Source organism: Ixodes scapularis, unplaced genomic scaffold (assembly GCF_016920785.2).
Source record: "Ixodes scapularis isolate PalLabHiFi unplaced genomic scaffold, ASM1692078v2 PGA_scaffold1__304_contigs__length_218370807, whole genome shotgun sequence".
NCBI lineage: Eukaryota > Metazoa > Arthropoda > Arachnida > Ixodida > Ixodidae > Ixodes > Ixodes scapularis.
Window position 1 is genome coordinate 31,823,446 of NW_024609846.1, and position 18,711 is coordinate 31,842,156.

General features: G+C 46.8%; 1 protein-coding gene and 1 long non-coding RNA gene across 2 annotated transcripts; one reads left to right on the forward strand and one right to left on the reverse strand.

Moving 5' to 3' along the window:
• Positions 1-237: 237 nt before the first annotated feature.
• Positions 238-14,668, reverse strand: LOC120840335. The gene is made up of 3 exons (XR_005715521.3): positions 14,519-14,668; positions 7,275-7,500; positions 238-1,837 (listed from the first exon to the last, which is right to left on the reverse strand). It is a non-coding gene; the product is annotated as an uncharacterized LOC120840335 (long non-coding RNA).
• Positions 14,669-14,868: 200 nt separating this feature from the next.
• On the forward strand, positions 14,869-17,073 carry LOC8026428 (sentrin-specific protease 2). The gene has a single exon (XM_002403641.5). It carries the CDS (start codon positions 15,018-15,020, stop codon positions 16,767-16,769), a length of 1,752 nt encoding a protein of 583 aa, XP_002403685.3. The 5' UTR covers positions 14,869-15,017; the 3' UTR covers positions 16,770-17,073.
• The last annotated feature ends 1,638 nt before the right edge of the window (positions 17,074-18,711 follow it).

Genomic DNA, 18,711 nt, shown 5'->3' on the forward strand with positions numbered 1-18,711 from the left:
GGTGCCACAATAAAAGGCTCCTTGTGGTGCGAGCACCGTGAAACCGAGGTTACAGTTGCACTCTGGAGATTCCCAGGTAGTTAAAACTGGTTGTTGGCCCTCAGTGGTCTTAGCTGGTTTGTAGTGTACACCCCAAAACAGTCTTTCTCATGTCCTAAGCAAGCACAACACTTACCTTTAGTAGTAATGGGCCCAGAACCAAACCACGGCTCCATCAGCAACTGACAATACAGCGGACAGCGTCGTGAACGATTTAATAAGTCTAAGAGGAAAATACTCTATGTACATGCACAAACAGGTCGACTGTGCCTCTTATGTACATGACAAGCTCCAAAAACACGTCAGTTCTTCATCCAGCGTCCGAAGCTGCTTCTCAAACCGTGCGGTGAGCACGACTTGGCGCCGCGTCCTACATAAAAGCCTTCTCGACATCGAGGCTACAAACCTCGATAACAACCGTTGCACCTGGGGCCTCTAATCCCTGCTGGCACACCTTTGGAGTCACAAAATCTTGGGGAACCTCACTGAAAACAATGTTTCAAGGCTCCAAAGCATGCGAAAGTCGCCCTTTGTTCGGCCGAGCTCATGCCAAAAGAGGAAGGAAGCAAGCAACTATTAGTTTTTTTCTTACTTTGTGCCGGCAAAGTAGCTAGCGGGAAACATCATCTTCGTGAGGGCTAAGTGACTGTCGAGAATCAGCACTCTCCCAAGTTAGCCCTCACAAGACAAAGGGGATGCCCCGGCCAAGGTTATAGGTACTATCTCTTTCCTGACGGCGCGCAATATCGCATCTATAAAGGTTTCAAAATGCAACGTTGACTCAAATATAACTGTTGTATACTGTGGCGCCCAAAAACACATTGGTCGCAAACTTAACAACACATTCAGCAACTGCGTTAGTCTACAGGAAGCACGTGGAAAACTACAAAGAAAAGAACCGTCTTCTGACATTTGTGTCAGCTGGCGTCAAACTACAGCCTCTTCTACTTCACTGCACAGATAAACGTCTTCAATGAAAGCAGTCTCACATTTGCAAAAAAAACAAGGCTCAACAACAAAACCCCCTAGGCTTTCTAGCAAGAACCAAACATTCCCATGAAGCAGCACAGACTAATTAATGCAACAGACAGCAAAAAAAGCAACCGTCGCCAAAATCCCCAACTCCGTTCACCCCTAAGTTAAGGTGGAGCATGTCAGCCAAAGCTAATTCTCATTTCTAAGTAAATGTACAATAAATCAGATATCCATTCTGCACCACCGGAAACGTAAAAAGTCGAAAGCAAGAAAGAATGAAAACAACCGGCAAACCAGCTGTAGTTCCGAGACAAATTCGGCACAAAAAGCGTATGGGTCGAACGTCTGTCAACAACCCCTGGCCACATGATAGCACTCTCCGAACGCGAGTGACCGAGGAGAGCGCAGTCAGACGGCGCAGGGTAGACAGTCGGTCCACCGCCAGCCCAGGAGCGAACGGAGTTGGTGGCCTAGCGACAAGTCAGCCAACGAAGCGTGTGCGGCGAAGTCACTTGTGCGTTTCGAGCGTGAGCAACGCCTGCGTCGCGATCATGGAGTCGTTGAACCAGCTCTTGGCCGCAAGTCCCACGGAGTCTTCAGAGGAGTCCATGACCAGCACCACCTCGCCACCGGGCGCAGTGGCGAGGGTGGCGCCCGTGGTGGCCACAAGGCCCTGGCTGTGCGGGGCCGCCTCCTGCAGCCAGGCCCAGGACTCCTGGCTGGAGGCTGCCACCTGCACCGCCACCGTGTCCTCGGGCAGGCACAGCACCAGGCTGGTGGAGCCCACCGCAGAGTCCCCGCCCCCTGAGATGCACTGCACGGGCTGGGACCGGCAGAGGCAGGCGTGGGTTAGGGGGACCGGGGAAACAATATGCCCCAAGGAGGGTTTTGCCGAAAGCGGGGCTCCGGGAACAGTAGAGGAGGCAGACAAGCTGTATTAACGAAGTGGCTGCGGAAGGGGCTGGCACGACGCCGTTTTTAAAACGTTCAAGTAGGCAATTGGACTGGCGAATGTACGGCCAAAAGTCCTGGATGACTTGCAATCTATAGCATGTAGGCAAATGCTTCGAACCAACTTTAAACGGTATGAAGAGGTCGGTTTCTCAATGTAGTGTGCTGAGATTTAGCACAGCGGTGCGACTATGTGGTGGACATTTGGAGTAAAAATCAGCAAATAAACATGTGTCATTCAAAAGAAAAGAAAGAACGCTGTTTTGGGCATTCTACAGCAACATTTAGTGGATGATGCGAGCCTACTTGGATGTGCTGCCCACAAACGTCAGCAGCGCTGAAGGCACCAAGATTAGCAGACAATCTTCCGAAAGTTTTGACTATGCTTCCTTCAGCATGACAAGAGTCCATGTAATGTGAGACGTGCAAACTAAAATAATTTATTTATGTTCATTATAAAATAAAATAAGAAACATCGTAATCCTTCAGGGCCACCCATTTCTTATTCGGAGAAGACGGGTCCAGTGCCGCATCCTTTAATGTTGCATCATCTGTCGGCAGCAGATCCAAGTAGTCAACCACAGTCTACCCTGTCTTCGAACGAACGAGGCAAGTTTATTTGTTGACATTTTCACTCAAAACTTCCGCCCCCTAGCCACAGCTCTGTAGTAAACTACAACACGATACATTAAGAAACCGATTTTGAAAACTTTTGTGTTAGCAGCACGTTTTACAAGCTGTTTATTAAAATCCCAAATGATTACAGTGGGTTGGACCTGGTAAGCTGGTTTGGTCATCGTACGTCTCCCCTTGCAAGGCCTGGCCTCAGAAATGGATGTTTAAAGAAGACCTGCAACAACTTTTTTACCGTTCTTAAATTTGCACCGAATTTGAGTCTTAGTAAACTTTTTCTTCGTTCAAAATTTGCTTTACTTTAAAAGTCATAGGCATATTAAAATTACAAACACTAGCGGAAAAATAACCTCCTTCATGACGTCCTTGGTCCTCCGTCCCCCCCCCTTTCCCGCGCCGGAGCATTCCTCTTGCTGCAGTGACTGAGGAATGTGAAAAGGGAAGGGAAGATGGGGAAAGGAGGTGAGGCCGAGGAGAGAGAGCTGCCCGGGAACGAGGAAGCTTTTTCCTTGGCTGACCAGGACCAACAACGTCACGATTCCGTCACATGCTGCGCGCGTTTGACACTACGGGCGCTCCCGTAGGAGGAAGAGGTTTCCGCGTTGTCAGGCTAAAATTTGACGTGCTGATATTTAGTTACTCTCTCCGTGCCCGCCGGGTTGCCCGAACCCCAAGAGACGTGGAAACCGCAAAAAAGGTAGACGCTTAAATAGGATTGCAGGGCCCCTTTAAGAGGGAAGCAGAGGAGGAAGTCACAGAAGACGAGAAATGACAGAGGAAACGAGTTGATGAGTGAGTGGGAGAGGGGACAAGAACACTTTCTGCTACACGGGCACTCAATTGGCTACACTGATGAAATTACTGTTTTTTCTCAGAAAATTGTTGGCCCCCTGTCCTGTGAACGAACAGAGGTGACAGCCAAGGTGCTGCACTTTCTACTGAACACAATCATTCTCCACTACCATTAAAAATTTGGCAAACCTGTAAAAATTACACCGTCATGTGATGTCAAGTAGAGTTTCATGCGACGCCAAAATTTCCCCACTTAACGGGGAAGCGTTTCACGTGACATTGGGAGTATTAAAAAAACGCATGCAATTTTAGCGCACGCTGGCACTAAATTTAGCACTTGCCTTAGTGCATGGTGTGCATGAGAGCTTAAGAATAGCGTTTTTCTGCCGCGACGCAAAAACCCAAGCATCTCGCACTTGCAACGTCGCCAAGATACAGTAACAATTTTCATCTCACACGTTTGTTTAAATATCAGAATGCAACGCAAGGGGTCCAATGGTCATGTCCGCCTGCGTCGCCACGCCAAAAAAGATCTCGTGTACACTAACCTTTGTACCCGTACCTTCACCAAGAAGCGTATTCCAAACCATTTGTGACTTGCACCTCCCGTAGGAGTGAAATGTCGTGCCGTATTGAAGACAGCAGTTACAAGGATGCCACCGCTGCCGCCATTGCACTTACAATGACCTCCAAAGCCATGGTCCTGAGAGCCGCCATTTTCTAACTGTAGTAGTCTCGGCTTTAGACAACTTCTCGTGTGACATGAATCCTCCTTGGAGGAACCCAGACTGTTTACGTATGCGCGCAATTTCAAAAAAAAAAAGCACACGCTAAGCGCAAAACACAGTTCGCGTTCGGCGCATGTGCAGTGGCGACGACGCCATTCTTCGCACATGCAAAGCCTTTGCTTACGCTATGCTAAAACTCCGTATTAGAGTGTGAGGTAACATGACATTATGCGACCAAAAGTTCATTTCGGAGCAGCAAAAAGCACTTTTGGAGCATAAGTACACATTTTATTTTCATTCGGGTCCATATCACAAGAGCGAATGACATTTTAGCGAACGGCGACATTTGAGCGAATGGTCCTTTTAGCGAATAACGGGGGCGCGCGTTAACCCATCTGTCGCGCTGCGCTTTACGCCGCTTCGCGGCGACAGTCTGCGGCAACTCGTTACAAAAATATGAACTCACTTGGCCCACCCGAAAACGCCGCTTCGCGGCGTCCGACTATTCGCTAAAGTGTCGTTCGATGAAACGTGGGCGTTCGCTAAAACGTCATTCGATCAAGTGAGTGCCTCCCATTTTCATTCATACCAGTGTGAATGTCATGTTAAGACTCGCAAGCTTATGTCTGCTTTGCCTTGCTGTTTCTACGCAACCTTTTGATGGCATCAACAGCATGGCGGATTTAATTCCCTAGCTAGCAGTTTAACTGCACACTTAGAAGCACAAGGCACAGTAACAAGATGTTGATTGATGAAGGGCAGTACAAACTGCTGAGCATGATTATTTCAGGTATGAAATCAAACATAAACCAAATAGTATATTCCACTTAAATAATGTTGGAATATCATAATTTCAACCACCCAAGTATATATATTCTTCAAGTTCTAAAGGTTGTAACAAAACTGCAGTTCTAATTTAATATAATAACAAAGCTTTTGTCATTTGATTATGTACATCAATGACTTTATCAGCAGAATTTTATAAGAAAAATCAGAATATAAACAATAAATATGCTCGTACATTCTACTCCAGCTAATTTAGTTTTCAATTTCCGTGTTCACTTTGCCATCAAACAAAAGGAACCTGTATAAAAGTAATAACTAAACGAGGGTTGACTGACGTTCAAAGTAAATATATGGAGCAGACCAGGGATGGGCAAAATACATGCAGATATGTATCGACATACAAATACAAAATACTTCGTCAAAAATGTATTTAATTACAAATCTAATTACATTTCCAAAAAAGCATTTAAGTAAAAGATACAATTACAACCAAATGTATTTGGTCTCCTCCAAATACTTTTCCAAATACATTCCTCAAAATTTGCGTCAGCGACTTCAAGGCACCTGCAACGGATTTCTGGGTATCTCATTTTAATTTTGCGTCGCACACTCGGGAGTTAGTGTGCGAGGCTCTAGTAACGTAATAGAAATATAATCACAACAAAATGTAATCAGCTTGGACGTAATAGGTGAAAAAAGTACAAAGCTTCAAGCAGCTTTTTTTGTCGATTACATTTTGGTATAGACCAACAAAGTACCGAGGCGACAAGACGCGCACTAGCTAGAGATTTTTTTTATTGTTTTTTTTATTTTTTTACCTGTGCATAGAATGTTCCAGGCAAAAATATGGATGGAAATCAGGCTGGAAAGCATCACAAGTTGTTACAGGCACTTATTTAGCCAGTCTGCCTGTGAACGTCGATTTCGTCACTATTCTTGCCCTGGACTAGCAACGTAATCACAAAGTCACTAAACGCTTGATTGAGAGACACTGCATTCGATGCAGAACATAGTTTTCTTCCTGCTCTGGGCAATGACAATAATTTTGAGGGATGTATTTTTGCCCACAAAATTGTATTTAATTACAATTGTTTTTGGAACACCCACATTTTAGTATTTAAATACACACGTCAAATACATTACCCAATTTGTAATTAAATACAAATGCAAAATACACGAAGTATTTGAAATACTGCCCATCCCTGGAGCAGACCATAAAAGTTTTCTCACAGTACTCAAGTCGGGATAAATCTCGAATGTTAAAAAGATATTGTCAAAATATTGCAGTCTATAATGTATACTAGCCGCAGTTTTATTAAAATACCGCGTGCAACGTCCCGCTTTGGAGGAGTGCATTCCCCTTAGCACTTGGATGCGCTGCGGCGAAGCAAGATATGCAAAACTGAAACACTCACTACACGGTTGCCGCTTCACTGCAGTACACCACTGCACGGTGACAAGTGCACTTAAAGGGAAGATGGGGCACTTCTACATTTGAGAAAAAAAGCTTAAATTGCGTTCATTTGGCCTTTAGATTAACAGATATCAAAATTGTATTTTAATGCGACGCGCCGGAGAGCCATACGAGCGATTTCAAAATAGGACTGAAGCCCCGCCTCCCTAGCCTTGGGTAGCCAAAAGAGCCGTCGATGACGTCACGGACAGCGACTGTCTTTCGCGTTTTTCGCGCCTTTAACAATACTTACGCAGCAAATGGTTTGGGTATTCGGGTTCACGGGGTAGAAATACACTAGAATTCACTTCTAACTCATTTTTTCCCAGAAGCTCCGTAGCTTCCCTTTAATGATGCTAGCTATCCAGCCAGAACAGATAACGAGCACAATACTGCAAAACTTCAGAGTACTGTCAGTGTTTCATAGAGGCCAAATCGATATGATGGCATTTGAAGCAGTTATTGCAAGTTTTGGAAATTCATAACATTCCAGTGTGTAGCAGGGCCAGGTTTATTTCAGTTACAGTATTAATCTAAAAAATAAATTTTGGGGCAATGCTGGCACAAATTCCTGACATTTTGACAAAATGTAGCAGGATGTAGCAAATTAAGTGTTTCGGCGCAAATGGAGCAGCAATCGGATCACTGCATCACAATATCCTACAAACTTGTTGCAGGGAAATGTTTCACGTGACTTTGCGTCACGTGGAGCGCTTCCCCACTAAATTTAGAGGAAGAACACTAACTTGTTACGTGAAACTGCGATTCCCTGCTCAATATAGCCGGAGACGTTTACCGCTAAATTTAGTGGGCCAAACAGATCCCTGCGATTCCCTGCTGCAAAAACCTCGCCAACGGTCGCCGCATACGCAAAACACGACCACCCGGGCGAAAGAGCGGAACTCGTATGAACGCACCACGCTGACTGGCTGCGGGCCCTGCCCCGCATCGCCGAGGATGATGAGGGTATCCCCGCAGAGGCCCATGGCCTTGAGCTGCTCAGGGTCCTGCAGCTGTGCCAGGGCCACCCCTGCCAGGGGGCTGTGGGGCTGGAGAGGCTCCAGGGAGAAGCCAGCCTCCCCCCCGGAAGCCCCGCACCCGGTGCCGCCTTCCGCCGTCTCTGTCCCCTCTCGGTCGCACACTCTGCGGGCAACACGGGGTTCGGGAGTTCTTTACGCTGCGATACGAAGGGTTAGGGCCCGTTCACATACTCGCATTTGCTTAGGACCGTTATGATCTTTTACCACGAGAGAAGACACTGGCACCATCTAGGTGACGACCCTGAAACTGAATTTCACTGGACAGGTTTTGTGGTGTTCATGCATTATATGTATAAAGAAGAAAGTATGATGAGCAAGGAAAAAAGGAAATACGGAAGCTGCATTTGCTCCACCTGACAGATGGCGCCAGTAAGTTCTCGTCGTAAGATATTTCAAGGCACACGGTCCTAAACAGTTGCGAGTGTTTGAACCAGCCTTTAAACTGCCACAATCTAATCCAAGTCAGCAATGGCACCCGGTGAACCACTTACACCCCCATAATATCGACGGGGTCGGTCGTGTTGCACTTGGCGGTCTACAAAAACAGTGAAATTCTGAGACAGAGAACAAACCCCCCATCTGGGGCGTATTCCAAATACTTCTCGGGTAAATCGGAGTTACTCCCGCGGGTTGGATCACCTGACAACGCAGACAGAGGGACACCCGACAAGAGTAGGGTTTCCAATCCCAAGGGACGAAACTTTGACCCTAGAGAGATCGCGGAAGAAGCTAAGCCTCTTAAAAACTAGTCTGCTGCCAGACCAAGGTTTCCAGAAGGCTCCTCTCTCCAGAAATTTGTGGAGGAGGGGCATGAGAAGCAAAAGTGTTCGCTTGAGGACAAAGTATGTTCGTCCATGACAGTGAGGGTAATAAAGGGTTGCTACACATTAATTTGTTTGATGTAGCCCCCCCCAAGAACGTTAGTAGAAACATTGAAAGAGAAGCACAGATTCAAGACACCAATTCCTTCTGGCAAGGTTAACATTAGATGCTCAAAATCTTGACCTAAAAGCTCTGGTCACGAGCATTCCATATTGTAAATAAAAAAAAATTTTATATAAAAGCTTGGCTGGAGTAGTTGAGTTATGTCGCTAACGTGACAACATGCTGTATCTGCGTCCATATGTTGGCCCTTGCTTAAATTTGAAGGCACAATAGATCCTTTTCAAAATTCAGTGCCATCTGGTGGCTGAATTGGCAGTTTAACCTTTGCCGTACTCATAGCGGCAATGAACCTGTAGCCTGCAGTATTTTATCGGGCACCGTCACTTTCACAAGTCAACGGCAAACGAGAATGTGCTCTTCACTGTGCAGTTATTTCTCGATCACCCGTTTCAGTGTTGATGGCCACAAAGATGCAACCAGTCAGAACAAAGCGCCAACCCAGATAGACGCCTCGATAAAGTTCTATACATCAAGGGGCTTTGAAGTCTATTTTGTGCTACTAAAAGATTGACTGGGCTGGAGTTATAGAAATAAACGCTTACGCAGCTCTTACATTCAACTCCTCCTTCGCAACGTGCTAACGTCTCAAATGTATAGGCCTCAAATCCTCAGTTGAGGAGTATCTTCAACATGTTCCTTCATCAGTAAACAGAAGGCCGCCATTAGTATGGCACATATGCCATTTTTCAGATGGTGATGATAGTGATCAAAGTGACCCGACTGAATTTTGGAAAAAATCTATTTAGCATAAAAAAAGTCAACTTACTAAGGGTAAAAGCTGAGCTAGTTGGTTCTGAGACATCTTGGGTAAAACCAGCTGAATAAAGGAAGGAAAGTGACAAGGAGAAAAGATTGGCGAACCGACCGCTGGAAAAAAACAGTTGGTAGTCCAGCGGTCGGTTCGCCAATCTTTTCTCCTTGTCACTTTCCTTCCTTTGTTCAGCTGGTTTTACCAAAGAAAAAAAGTCAAATTTGGGGGTTTTACGTGCCAAACCTACGACGGGCATCTGGCACGCCCCAGCGGAGGACCGAGGATTAATTTTGTCCACCTGCGGATCTTTCGACATGCAACCGAAAGCTCAGTCAGGGGAATGAAGCTCTCGGCCACTTCCTTTAGGCCACTGATTTTCATGACGTATGTCCGGCCCGACAAACCGCTACCGATTGCCGCACTCCCAGCGGGCGTGGACAGACGTTATCTTGTTTTAAACAAATAGGATCAATATAATTCATAACATGAAATAAAGGTGAAGTTGTTTTGAAGGCATGAATAGCTTTAACAGTTGTTAGTGTAACTTTCTCTTTCACTCTTTCAACATGCCTGGGTGAACTTTAGTTCTCTCCAAACTCAAGATGCACTGGCCACTGGTGTCAAGAAGTCGGTGAACCGTTTGAACGGGCAAGACACGCAAGCAGCATTCTGTTTCGCTTCTGGAAGGACCTCGCCACAAAAGGTTTCTGTGAGTGCAGCTTTCTTTTTTTTCTTCTTGGAAATGCGTTGCTTTTGGAATATGGTTAAAGGAGACTTCTTCGTGGTCCCCGATTTGCCTGAAAATTTGCTAAACACACCAAAAACATTGCTGCAATAGACCGTTCCACTAGGAAGAGCAAAGAGAAAAAAATTGAAAGCCGTTTACAACTCCCTGTAATGCCGAATTGGAGCGCAGCCTTGAGGAGGAGGAGGGAAGGGTACTGAGGGGAGGGTAGACCCCTCCTCCTCCTTCCCTCATTCTTTAATATGCTCCGGGGGGGGGGGGGGGGGGGGGGGGGGGGTCACCTGACCTCGTGGGGGAGGGGGTCACGCGACCTCGGGAAGGGGGGGGTGTCACGTGACTTCGGGGGGGGGGGGGGGGGGGGTCACGTGACCTTGGAGCGGTAACATGACCTTGGGGGTCACGTGACCTTGGGGGGTCGCATGCCCTGGGGACGCGACCTTGGGGTGACCTTCGTTGCGCCGACGGCGACGCCGCTCAAGCCGGAAACGGGCACCTAAGAGTTACGCTCTAAAAAATGTCCTCCCTCTCTCACTCCGCACGTTGTCTGCTCCGCCGAGTGGGTTGTACCTAGCATACGGCTGGCGTTCAAATTCGGTTTAAAATTGCGTCCTGTTGGAAATTTCAAGCGCAGATCTTAATATGTAAGTTAGCGTGTAATGCTATGCTCTAAAAAAGACTAACCGGGTCTAACTGCGCTGTTACCTGGGTGCAAATAAAAAAAGAAACGGGGAAAATTGTGTCAGAGTGGCCGGTCCTCCGGTGAAAAGAAAATCCGGTTGCTGTAGCTATTTTACTATATGAAGTTCGTACTGGTGTAGGCCTTTAGCGACAATGAGTGGAAGTCTGGAATAATATGTAAAAACGTGCTCTCCTGGCGCAATAGACGCAGTGGTTAAGTTGCCGGCTGACTCCACTGCTATTGAAGTAACGGAATAAAGATACGCTAGTTGATTATTTACTGAAATAAAACAACAGAGCGCTTCAAGGCTGATCTTGGAGTAGCCATAAATATTCTAAGAATGCGAAACACTTCACAATGGCAGCCATGAGCAAGAGTTCGGTGCAGCCCACCGGTATAGCCCAAAGATGGAGAACGGCAACCTCCCGGTTTATCGTCTGCTAGCAGAGTCGGCTCGTGCCCTCTGTCTCGTTCTACCCCGACGAACCTGCTGAACTCCCCGGATGTGTGGAGAGGGTGCTGCGGTCTAACAAAATGGCGCCACCCTGAGAGCGCTAAATGGAACGGTCTATAGCGGGGGTGGCCAGGTTGACCCGACCTAAGAGCCGCACACAAAACCACGAAACTTCCAAGAGCCGCAAAGGGGAAGGGGGGGGGGGGGGGGGGGGGGGGGGGGGAGCAATAAACGAAACTTGAACTACTTTCAATCTATTCAAGTCAAAAGCAGTCCAACTGTACGTAAGGTAGCAGTAGCACGATATTACTAAACCTCAACGTGTCTTTTGATTTTAAAACACGTTCTATTTCTTTTTTGGGGGAGGTGCTCGGGTGATCGGGAGGGAGGCGCAGGAGTGTGTGTGTGTTTGGGGGGGGGGGGGGGGGGTGGTAGGGGAGGGAGCCATGAGCCGCACTTGAACAAGCGGAGAACCGCATGCAACTCCCGAGCCGCGGCTTGGCCACCCCTGGTCCATAGTATCCCAAATATTAGGTCAAAATATATATATATATATTTTTTAACAAAGTTATTGAATTTACAATTCAGTCCTCACCATATTTTTCAAACAGTCTCTTCTGGCAACAATGAAAAAAATGACGTCAACGGAAGGCAGGGGTTCACTCGTTGGACTATAGTATTTGTTTACAACTGATTTCAAGCAGTTGCATGGTGTCCAATAAATGCTCTGGAACAATTGCTCGCCATAGTTCATTTTTTAGACTGTCTGCTTGACTGGCAAGCCTACCTGCCGCTGACGTCATATTTGATTGTTTTTTTTTGCATCATTTTCATCTGCCGATTTCACAATAACTATTATGAATTTCGCGATACTAAACAGCACATCGAAAAGAGTGAGGGTTGGGGATTCAGAAAATAGAGCTAGTTGGGGTAGCTAAAAAAATCGCCGGAGTACTCCTTTAAGCATGGATTTTCGTCATCACCACACCAACTGCCATGCCAAATGTGGGAACAATGGACCTTTTGTAGAAACATTGGTTCGAGAGTGTTTAATTCTAGTACCCTCTCTCTCTCTCTCTTCGTTCTGGCCGAGCAGAGAGGGAAGATGGTTTCTTCGTGTCGACTTCGGGGCAGATCACGAACGATGGGGACAAAGGCAAGTTTGGGAGAGCCGTATCTAGGTCACAGTGCCTGAATTGGTGAACAGGATGTAGCTAACGTTCTGGGTGTGGAACAAGTGGGAGAGGCCTCGCGCGAGCGTTGTTTTCTAGCCACTTAGTCTCGAACCCAGTTGCGTTTCTAGGTGGCAGCACATATTCGCCAAAAGGTCCATTACTGCCGAAAGCTGGGACAGAACTGGTTCAAAGTTCCAATGGACGAGAGGTATCCTGTTTTGGTCTTCTCTGGCTTTAGTTTACGATCAAATGCTTCTGACAAAAGGACCTAACTGTCACAGTGGTAGTGAATATTACTTGTTTCATTTTGGCAACACCTGCATTAGTTTCATATCACAAAACAAAGTTCTATCAATGCTTACGATTCTCCGCATTCAAATCGCTCGCCGCGAGAAATAGGTGTCAGGTGTCAAATAACTTGGCACCTCTATTTAATATCAAATTGAGCACTGTTTTTTTTTAGAAAATCATAAACTTGTTGCAGTGAGCTGTTTATTTGGGATAGTTATCAGCGATTCACGGATCTGTTCACCAGGAGTGAAAATGAGCCCATTTTTTTTTTATCAACTGGGGATGAGCGAGGAGCAAACCATACTAGTTTCTTGTTTCGTTTAGCGTTGACGCACTCTTAAGTGCGTCAATGCTAAACAAAAAAACCACTAAAAGAAAAAAAAAAAGTTTTTTTAAAAAGTGTAATTGGGATTGGTGCAATAGATGCAGTGGTTGAGTTGCCACTGCTAATGAAGAAACCTTCACGTTGATGTGGAAAGAGTGAATGACCATCTTGTTGAGGTCAAAAGAGCGAATGACCATTCCATGATGTCATGGACTTCACGCGCAGAATTTCAGATAACAACCCTTGCCAGGCACACCTTCTTACCACTATGGCAAGAAAAAGTAATTTGAATGACACAGCTTTGATCAAATGCAGTGTCCATATGACAGACAAAACAGAAAAAAAAGATGTCAAGCTTCTTAAGTGACCGACTTATTCCCGCTCACCTATCTGAGCATTACCTGGACATCTTGGGTTAAACAAAAAAAAAAAAAACATTTTTACAGCTAATAAAAAAAAAAAGACAAGGGAATCAGACTGTCACATCACAACAAATACACTATGCCACAGAGAGCATAAAGTGCCACGAAAGCAACTCATCTTGAACTGGGACAGTGCAGCAACGAGGCATGTTCATACTGAACTGTTTGTATCAGCACAAATTCAACTGGGGATTATGCACATCCCGCACAGATTCAATTAAACTGAAATATCTGAAGTTCAAGTAAACTGAACATTTTCATTTATTTGGCTCGGGAGTGGGGAAGAAACGCAGGCCTGACAAGAAACGTCACCCAAAAGGATGTTTATTCGACTTCAACCCTATCATAAACAGCAGCTTCTCTCAAATGCAAACTGAAGTCAGTTTGACTAACAGAGGCAAGTAACCCTTGCTGCAAATTTGGCCAGGGGTGTGAAATCTTTCGTCACCCGAAGTTAGACCCCCTTTTAGTCGAAAAAGAATCGTCTGGCGAGAGAGAGAACGGAAAGAAAGTTGACATTAAAAGGTCGTCGTAACTTCAAAGGTTGCTAGGTGCCCGAGATATACAGAATATAAATAGCAAGTACCTAGGCAAAACTGGCAACTTCCACTTGCCAGATAACGGCAAACGCGGGCACGACGTTCAGCGTAAACGAGCCAAGGCGAAATCGTATGACGCATCCGTCGTTCTCAGAAATGGTAAACATGCAAACCGAAAAACGCACGAAAAAACTTTTTTTTTTTTTTTTTTTTTCACTCTGAAGTTTTGTGCTTTCTCGGATCCCGAGATACGCGGATAAATACGAGAGGGCGAGCAGCTTTGACGGCAAACACGGCGGACGAACATGCGGCAAAGATGAAAGAGAAGGGGAAAAAAAAAGTGTGCTACGATGCAACATGTGCTGTCTTCTCGCTCAATCGAGCAGTTACTCGGTGGGTGAACACCCAGTCGCCGACCTTGACTGGAATTCGGAACCTTTTCTGGCACGTTACCGACAAAACTAGGCTTATATGCGGGGGAAAACGTGCGTTTCGAGCACTAAGAACGGAATTTTAATGAATCAGCAAAATAAAATTCATGGCATTTTTTGTTTACTTTTTTTAGATACTTAATTTGCTGTCAGGCGCAAAAATCGGGTCACAGGTCTGGCTATGAAAACGCGCTTATTCCCGACGGCATACTGTGTGGAACATTTTTCGGACATTTCCAAAAGCAAGGTATATTTCGAGATAACTTTGGCATCGACTACCGCACCATACAATGTCACTCCCGCAATCGGGTATCGGGTAACTGTACAATGTAAGCATGGACCATATAAAGAAAAGAGACCTTACCAATTGCAGTAAGCAGTGCAGCGTTGGTTACATAATGAGCGCAGTGACATAATGCGCTTATTCATCAGCTAATCATTGAATATTGAATCACTCTCGCACCCCGTCGCAAAAATCGCAACAAGTCGAAACTGCGCATGCGCCGAACCCCCCACGTGGTGCTTGTTGTCAGTTTTTTGTTTCCGCAAACGTTCCGGAAGGTTTCGTTTTCTCGTAAAACTATGAGATCTCGCTGCGAAGCAAAGATAACGCATTCTAACGTTTTTCAAATAAATATTTTAGATAACAAACATTTCGTTGGTGTTTTTTTTCACTTGTAAAAAATATTGACTAAACTTGTCGTCGACTAGGTTTTGCAGCAGGCAACTATCACTTTTGCAAATGCCGGCTCGGCTTCCGTCCGCCATTGCTCTATTTCGACGCGCCAAACTGGACAAACTTTCCCGACAAAGTGCGAGGAATGCAAATTTGAGACGCTGCGTGTCAAACACCGCGCGAACAAATGTTGGCAGGGATCGGGGCAGCGTTACGTCGTCTCTTCTCTCCGCCAGGAGCCGACAGAGCCCCAGAGGAGCGGCGGCGGAGGTCCCAGAAGCGCAGGCGGGAACAGACCATGGACGACGACAACGATGAATCCTCGACGAGTCGCAAGTGTCCTCGCCGAGGGCTGGGTGAACGCGCCGGCATGGAGAGGCGAGCGGTACCGCTCAACTGGCTGCACAGGGTCCTGCGCAAGCCGATGGACAATTACTTCGTGCGCCAGGCGATGGAGTGTTTACACCCGAGCGCGCCGCCCGTCACTGCCGAACCTGCCAGGCCGGAGGAGCAGACGACGTGTCCTCCGTCCGGGGATTTTCGCTTAGAGCATGCGGCTGAGCGGTCATCGAGCGCGCCCCTTTTGCCGGACCGCTTCGTGCGCCCACACGTCAAGAACCATGACTTCGGGTCGACCGCCGCGTTGCGTCGACCAGGCGGCGGAGCCTGGGGTCGACACTACGGTGGCCAGAGCCGTCCCGACGCCGAGACGGGAGCGGCGAAGCCTGCTCAAGAGCGGAACGGGGGTCGGTTCCCTGAGCTGACTCCGTACCACTGCATCCGAATGGACGAGAAGCAGCAGTACCAGCAACTGCTGCAGCAATGCACGTCCGGGTACCTCCGACCGCGCCCCAAACCGCAGGTACGCGACGCGTCAGTGAGCACCGTCCAACTGGAGTCCCCGACTCGACGGTTCGAGCAACTGGACATAAAGGACGAGTCTACACGTCCTCCACGGATCTCCCGAAACCTGCTCGAGGTGGCGTCCACCGTGAGACGCGAGCCGCCTCGGACGCCTCGACTGCGCCAGAAGCCTCCCGAGCGACTGGAGCCCCTGCAGCCGCTGCCACCGATGCCTTCGAGCCCGTTTCTGTCGCCCTCGTGGCTCCAGGAGCTGAAGACCAAGCTGACGTTCTCGGAGGAGAGCCAGGCGGCGCGCATCAAGCGGCAAGAGCGGGCCTGCGAGGGTCTGCTCAGCAAAGAGCGCCTCGTCCGACCAGCCGAGGTCGTCGAGGAAGTGGCGGAACCCGCCAAGGAAGAGGTCCTCCCCGAGCTGACGGCTGAAATGGAGGCGGCCATCGAGAAGGCGCTGCGGCCCACTCCCCCGGAGGAGGTTCTGGCCCGGGGCTTCAAGCTCCTGGTGACCCGCAAGGACATGGAGACACTGGCGGGCCTCAACTGGCTCAACGACGAAGTGATCAATTTCTACATGAATCTGCTGATGGAGCGCGGCCGCACGGAGCCCGGCCTGCCCTCGGTGTATGCCTTCAACACCTTCTTCTACCCCAAGCTACTGACGAGCGGCCATGCAGCCCTGCGGCGCTGGACCCGGCACGTGGACGTGTTTGCGCATGACCTGCTGCTGGTGCCCGTTCACCTGGGCTTGCACTGGTGCCTGGCAGTGGTGGACTTTCGCATCAAGAGCATCCGCTATCTAGACTCACTGGGCGGCTCCAACCCGGAGTGCCACAAGGTGCTGCGCCAATACCTGCAGGACGAAAGCCGGGACAAGCGGGCCACTGACTTGGACCTGTCCGATTGGACCTTCGAGGCTGTCAAGGACATCCCGCAGCAGATGAACGGCAGCGACTGTGGCATGTTTGCCCTCAAGTACGCCGAGTACATTACTCGCGACGCCAAGATCACCTTCGACCAGATGCACATGCCCTACTTTCGGCGGCGCATGGTCTACGAGATCTTAACAAAAAAGCTTCTTTGAGGACCCCGCCGTGCTTGACCACAATGCCTTCGAACCAATAGTGATATGTCGTATTTATTCTGGGCGGGGGTCGACCGCAACCGCTTTGTACAATAGACTCTTTCTCCACATCAAACTCTCGCGGTTGTGGGTCGCGCATTGAATTTTGTACATTTCTTGAGCTCGGACTGTTCGTTCAAAGAAGTTCATTCTGGATGCAGCATCGGAAGAGGGGGTGCAATTTTTAATTTTTAATCTTTTTGCAACCGAATACAGCTTGCTTTACACTCTTGCATGTTGACAATAAAGATGGGCTAAGTTTTTACGAGCTTCCTTCATTAGTTGATCTAGAATGAACATGAACGAAAGTGCACTAATATGGCCACTACGTGGTGTGGCAGGCATGCATCATTCGGTTGCCGACTTCTCGTGATGCAGTATATTACAAGGTCATCCTTCACCTCAGGCACTCGTCTTCTGGCAATATATTTCCACCAGGAGTGTGTGGGAAACTATTTGCGACTCTGTCTATAGGTGGCGCCACTCGTTTTCCAAAATGGCAGTTATAGTAAGGATCGGAGATGCGTGCTCGTATACCAGTTGCTGAGCCTGTCTAGTGTGTGGGCTTCACTGAGCGACTCATATTATTCCTACTTATATAAGGAAGCTAGGATGTTATGCGCGTAGGTCACCTCTTTATCCTGAAAACAAAAACAGTCTTTAACGTAAAATTTCTGCCAGGAGGCACGTTTTAATTCAGGGACGAAACTGAAACTAACTTCTATTTTGTGCTCAATTTCTCAGTAAGGCGTTAATTTCGGTTTCTTGCTTACCTCAAGATGTGTCTTGCAGCATAATTCTCGAGCTAATGGAATTGTTTGCTGGAAATTATGTTTCTGATCCGGGCACTTCAATATATTTTGGAATGCTCAGTGTTCCTTTGAAGACAGAGTCCTTCATACTCCTTAGAGCTAACATAAAATATTGCATTTATTGAAAAAATCAGCCCTGATATGTGTGTTCTTACTCCCTTTTCTCACTCAGATAATTGTCATGTGAAATAATGAACTGCAGGTTCTTTAAAGGGAAGCTACGGAGCTTCTTGAAAAAAATGAGATGGGAGTGAATTCTAGTGGATTTTTACCTCATGAACCCAAATGCCCAAACCATTTGCTGCGCATGTATTGTTAAACGCGAGAAAACGCAAAAAACAGTCGCTGTACGTGACGTCATCAACGGATCTTTTGCCTGCCCAAGGCTAGGAGGCCCCATTTTGAAATTGCTCTTATGGCTCTCCGGCACGTCGCATTGAAATATAATTGTGATATCTGTTAATCTAACGCCCAAATGAACACAATACGAGTGTTTGTTCTCAAATGCAGAACCGCCCCATCTTCCCTTTAATGGATTTCTGGGCATTTTGATGGCTTCAGCATTTTTTCAGCACAAGAATAACAGAATCAATCCAAATTTTCAAAATATTGCAATGGGTGGCGAGTTTCGAATATGTTCAGAAAACGTGTAAATTAAGAAACTGTTCTCACTACAAAAAGTAAAAAATGGAGTTGGAGTCATACTTTTATTAAATCCTGGGTTTATGTCTATCTTGATAACGATGTCAAAGTTTTTCATATTCTAAGAAGAAAACAAAATGAGACCTTTATGTAAAGACAATTATGGTTAAATGGCATATTTTTGTTATTGTGACGTTTATTGGGGGCCTGTATTACCGCAATTTGCATTAATAATACAATTAAAATATTTTAATACATAATTTTTTAAGAATTTAATATATTTGTTGCTTTTACATACTTTTAAACATGCAAACAACTATGGTAATCCAAAGCTGGCAAATTATCATCACTGGTGCCAATTGCAGCATGTTTAATTAACAAGCTATAAAATAGAAACAGTAAAAATAAATGAAAATCCTAGCTAGTCTGAAAAAATCCATGTAAAAATG

Bases quoted from the DNA above. Each gene is read 5' to 3' on its own strand.
- LOC8026428 (XM_002403641.5), top strand. From the start codon at position 15,018: ATGTTGGCAGGGATCGGGGCAGCGTTACGTCGTCTCTTCTCTCCGCCA.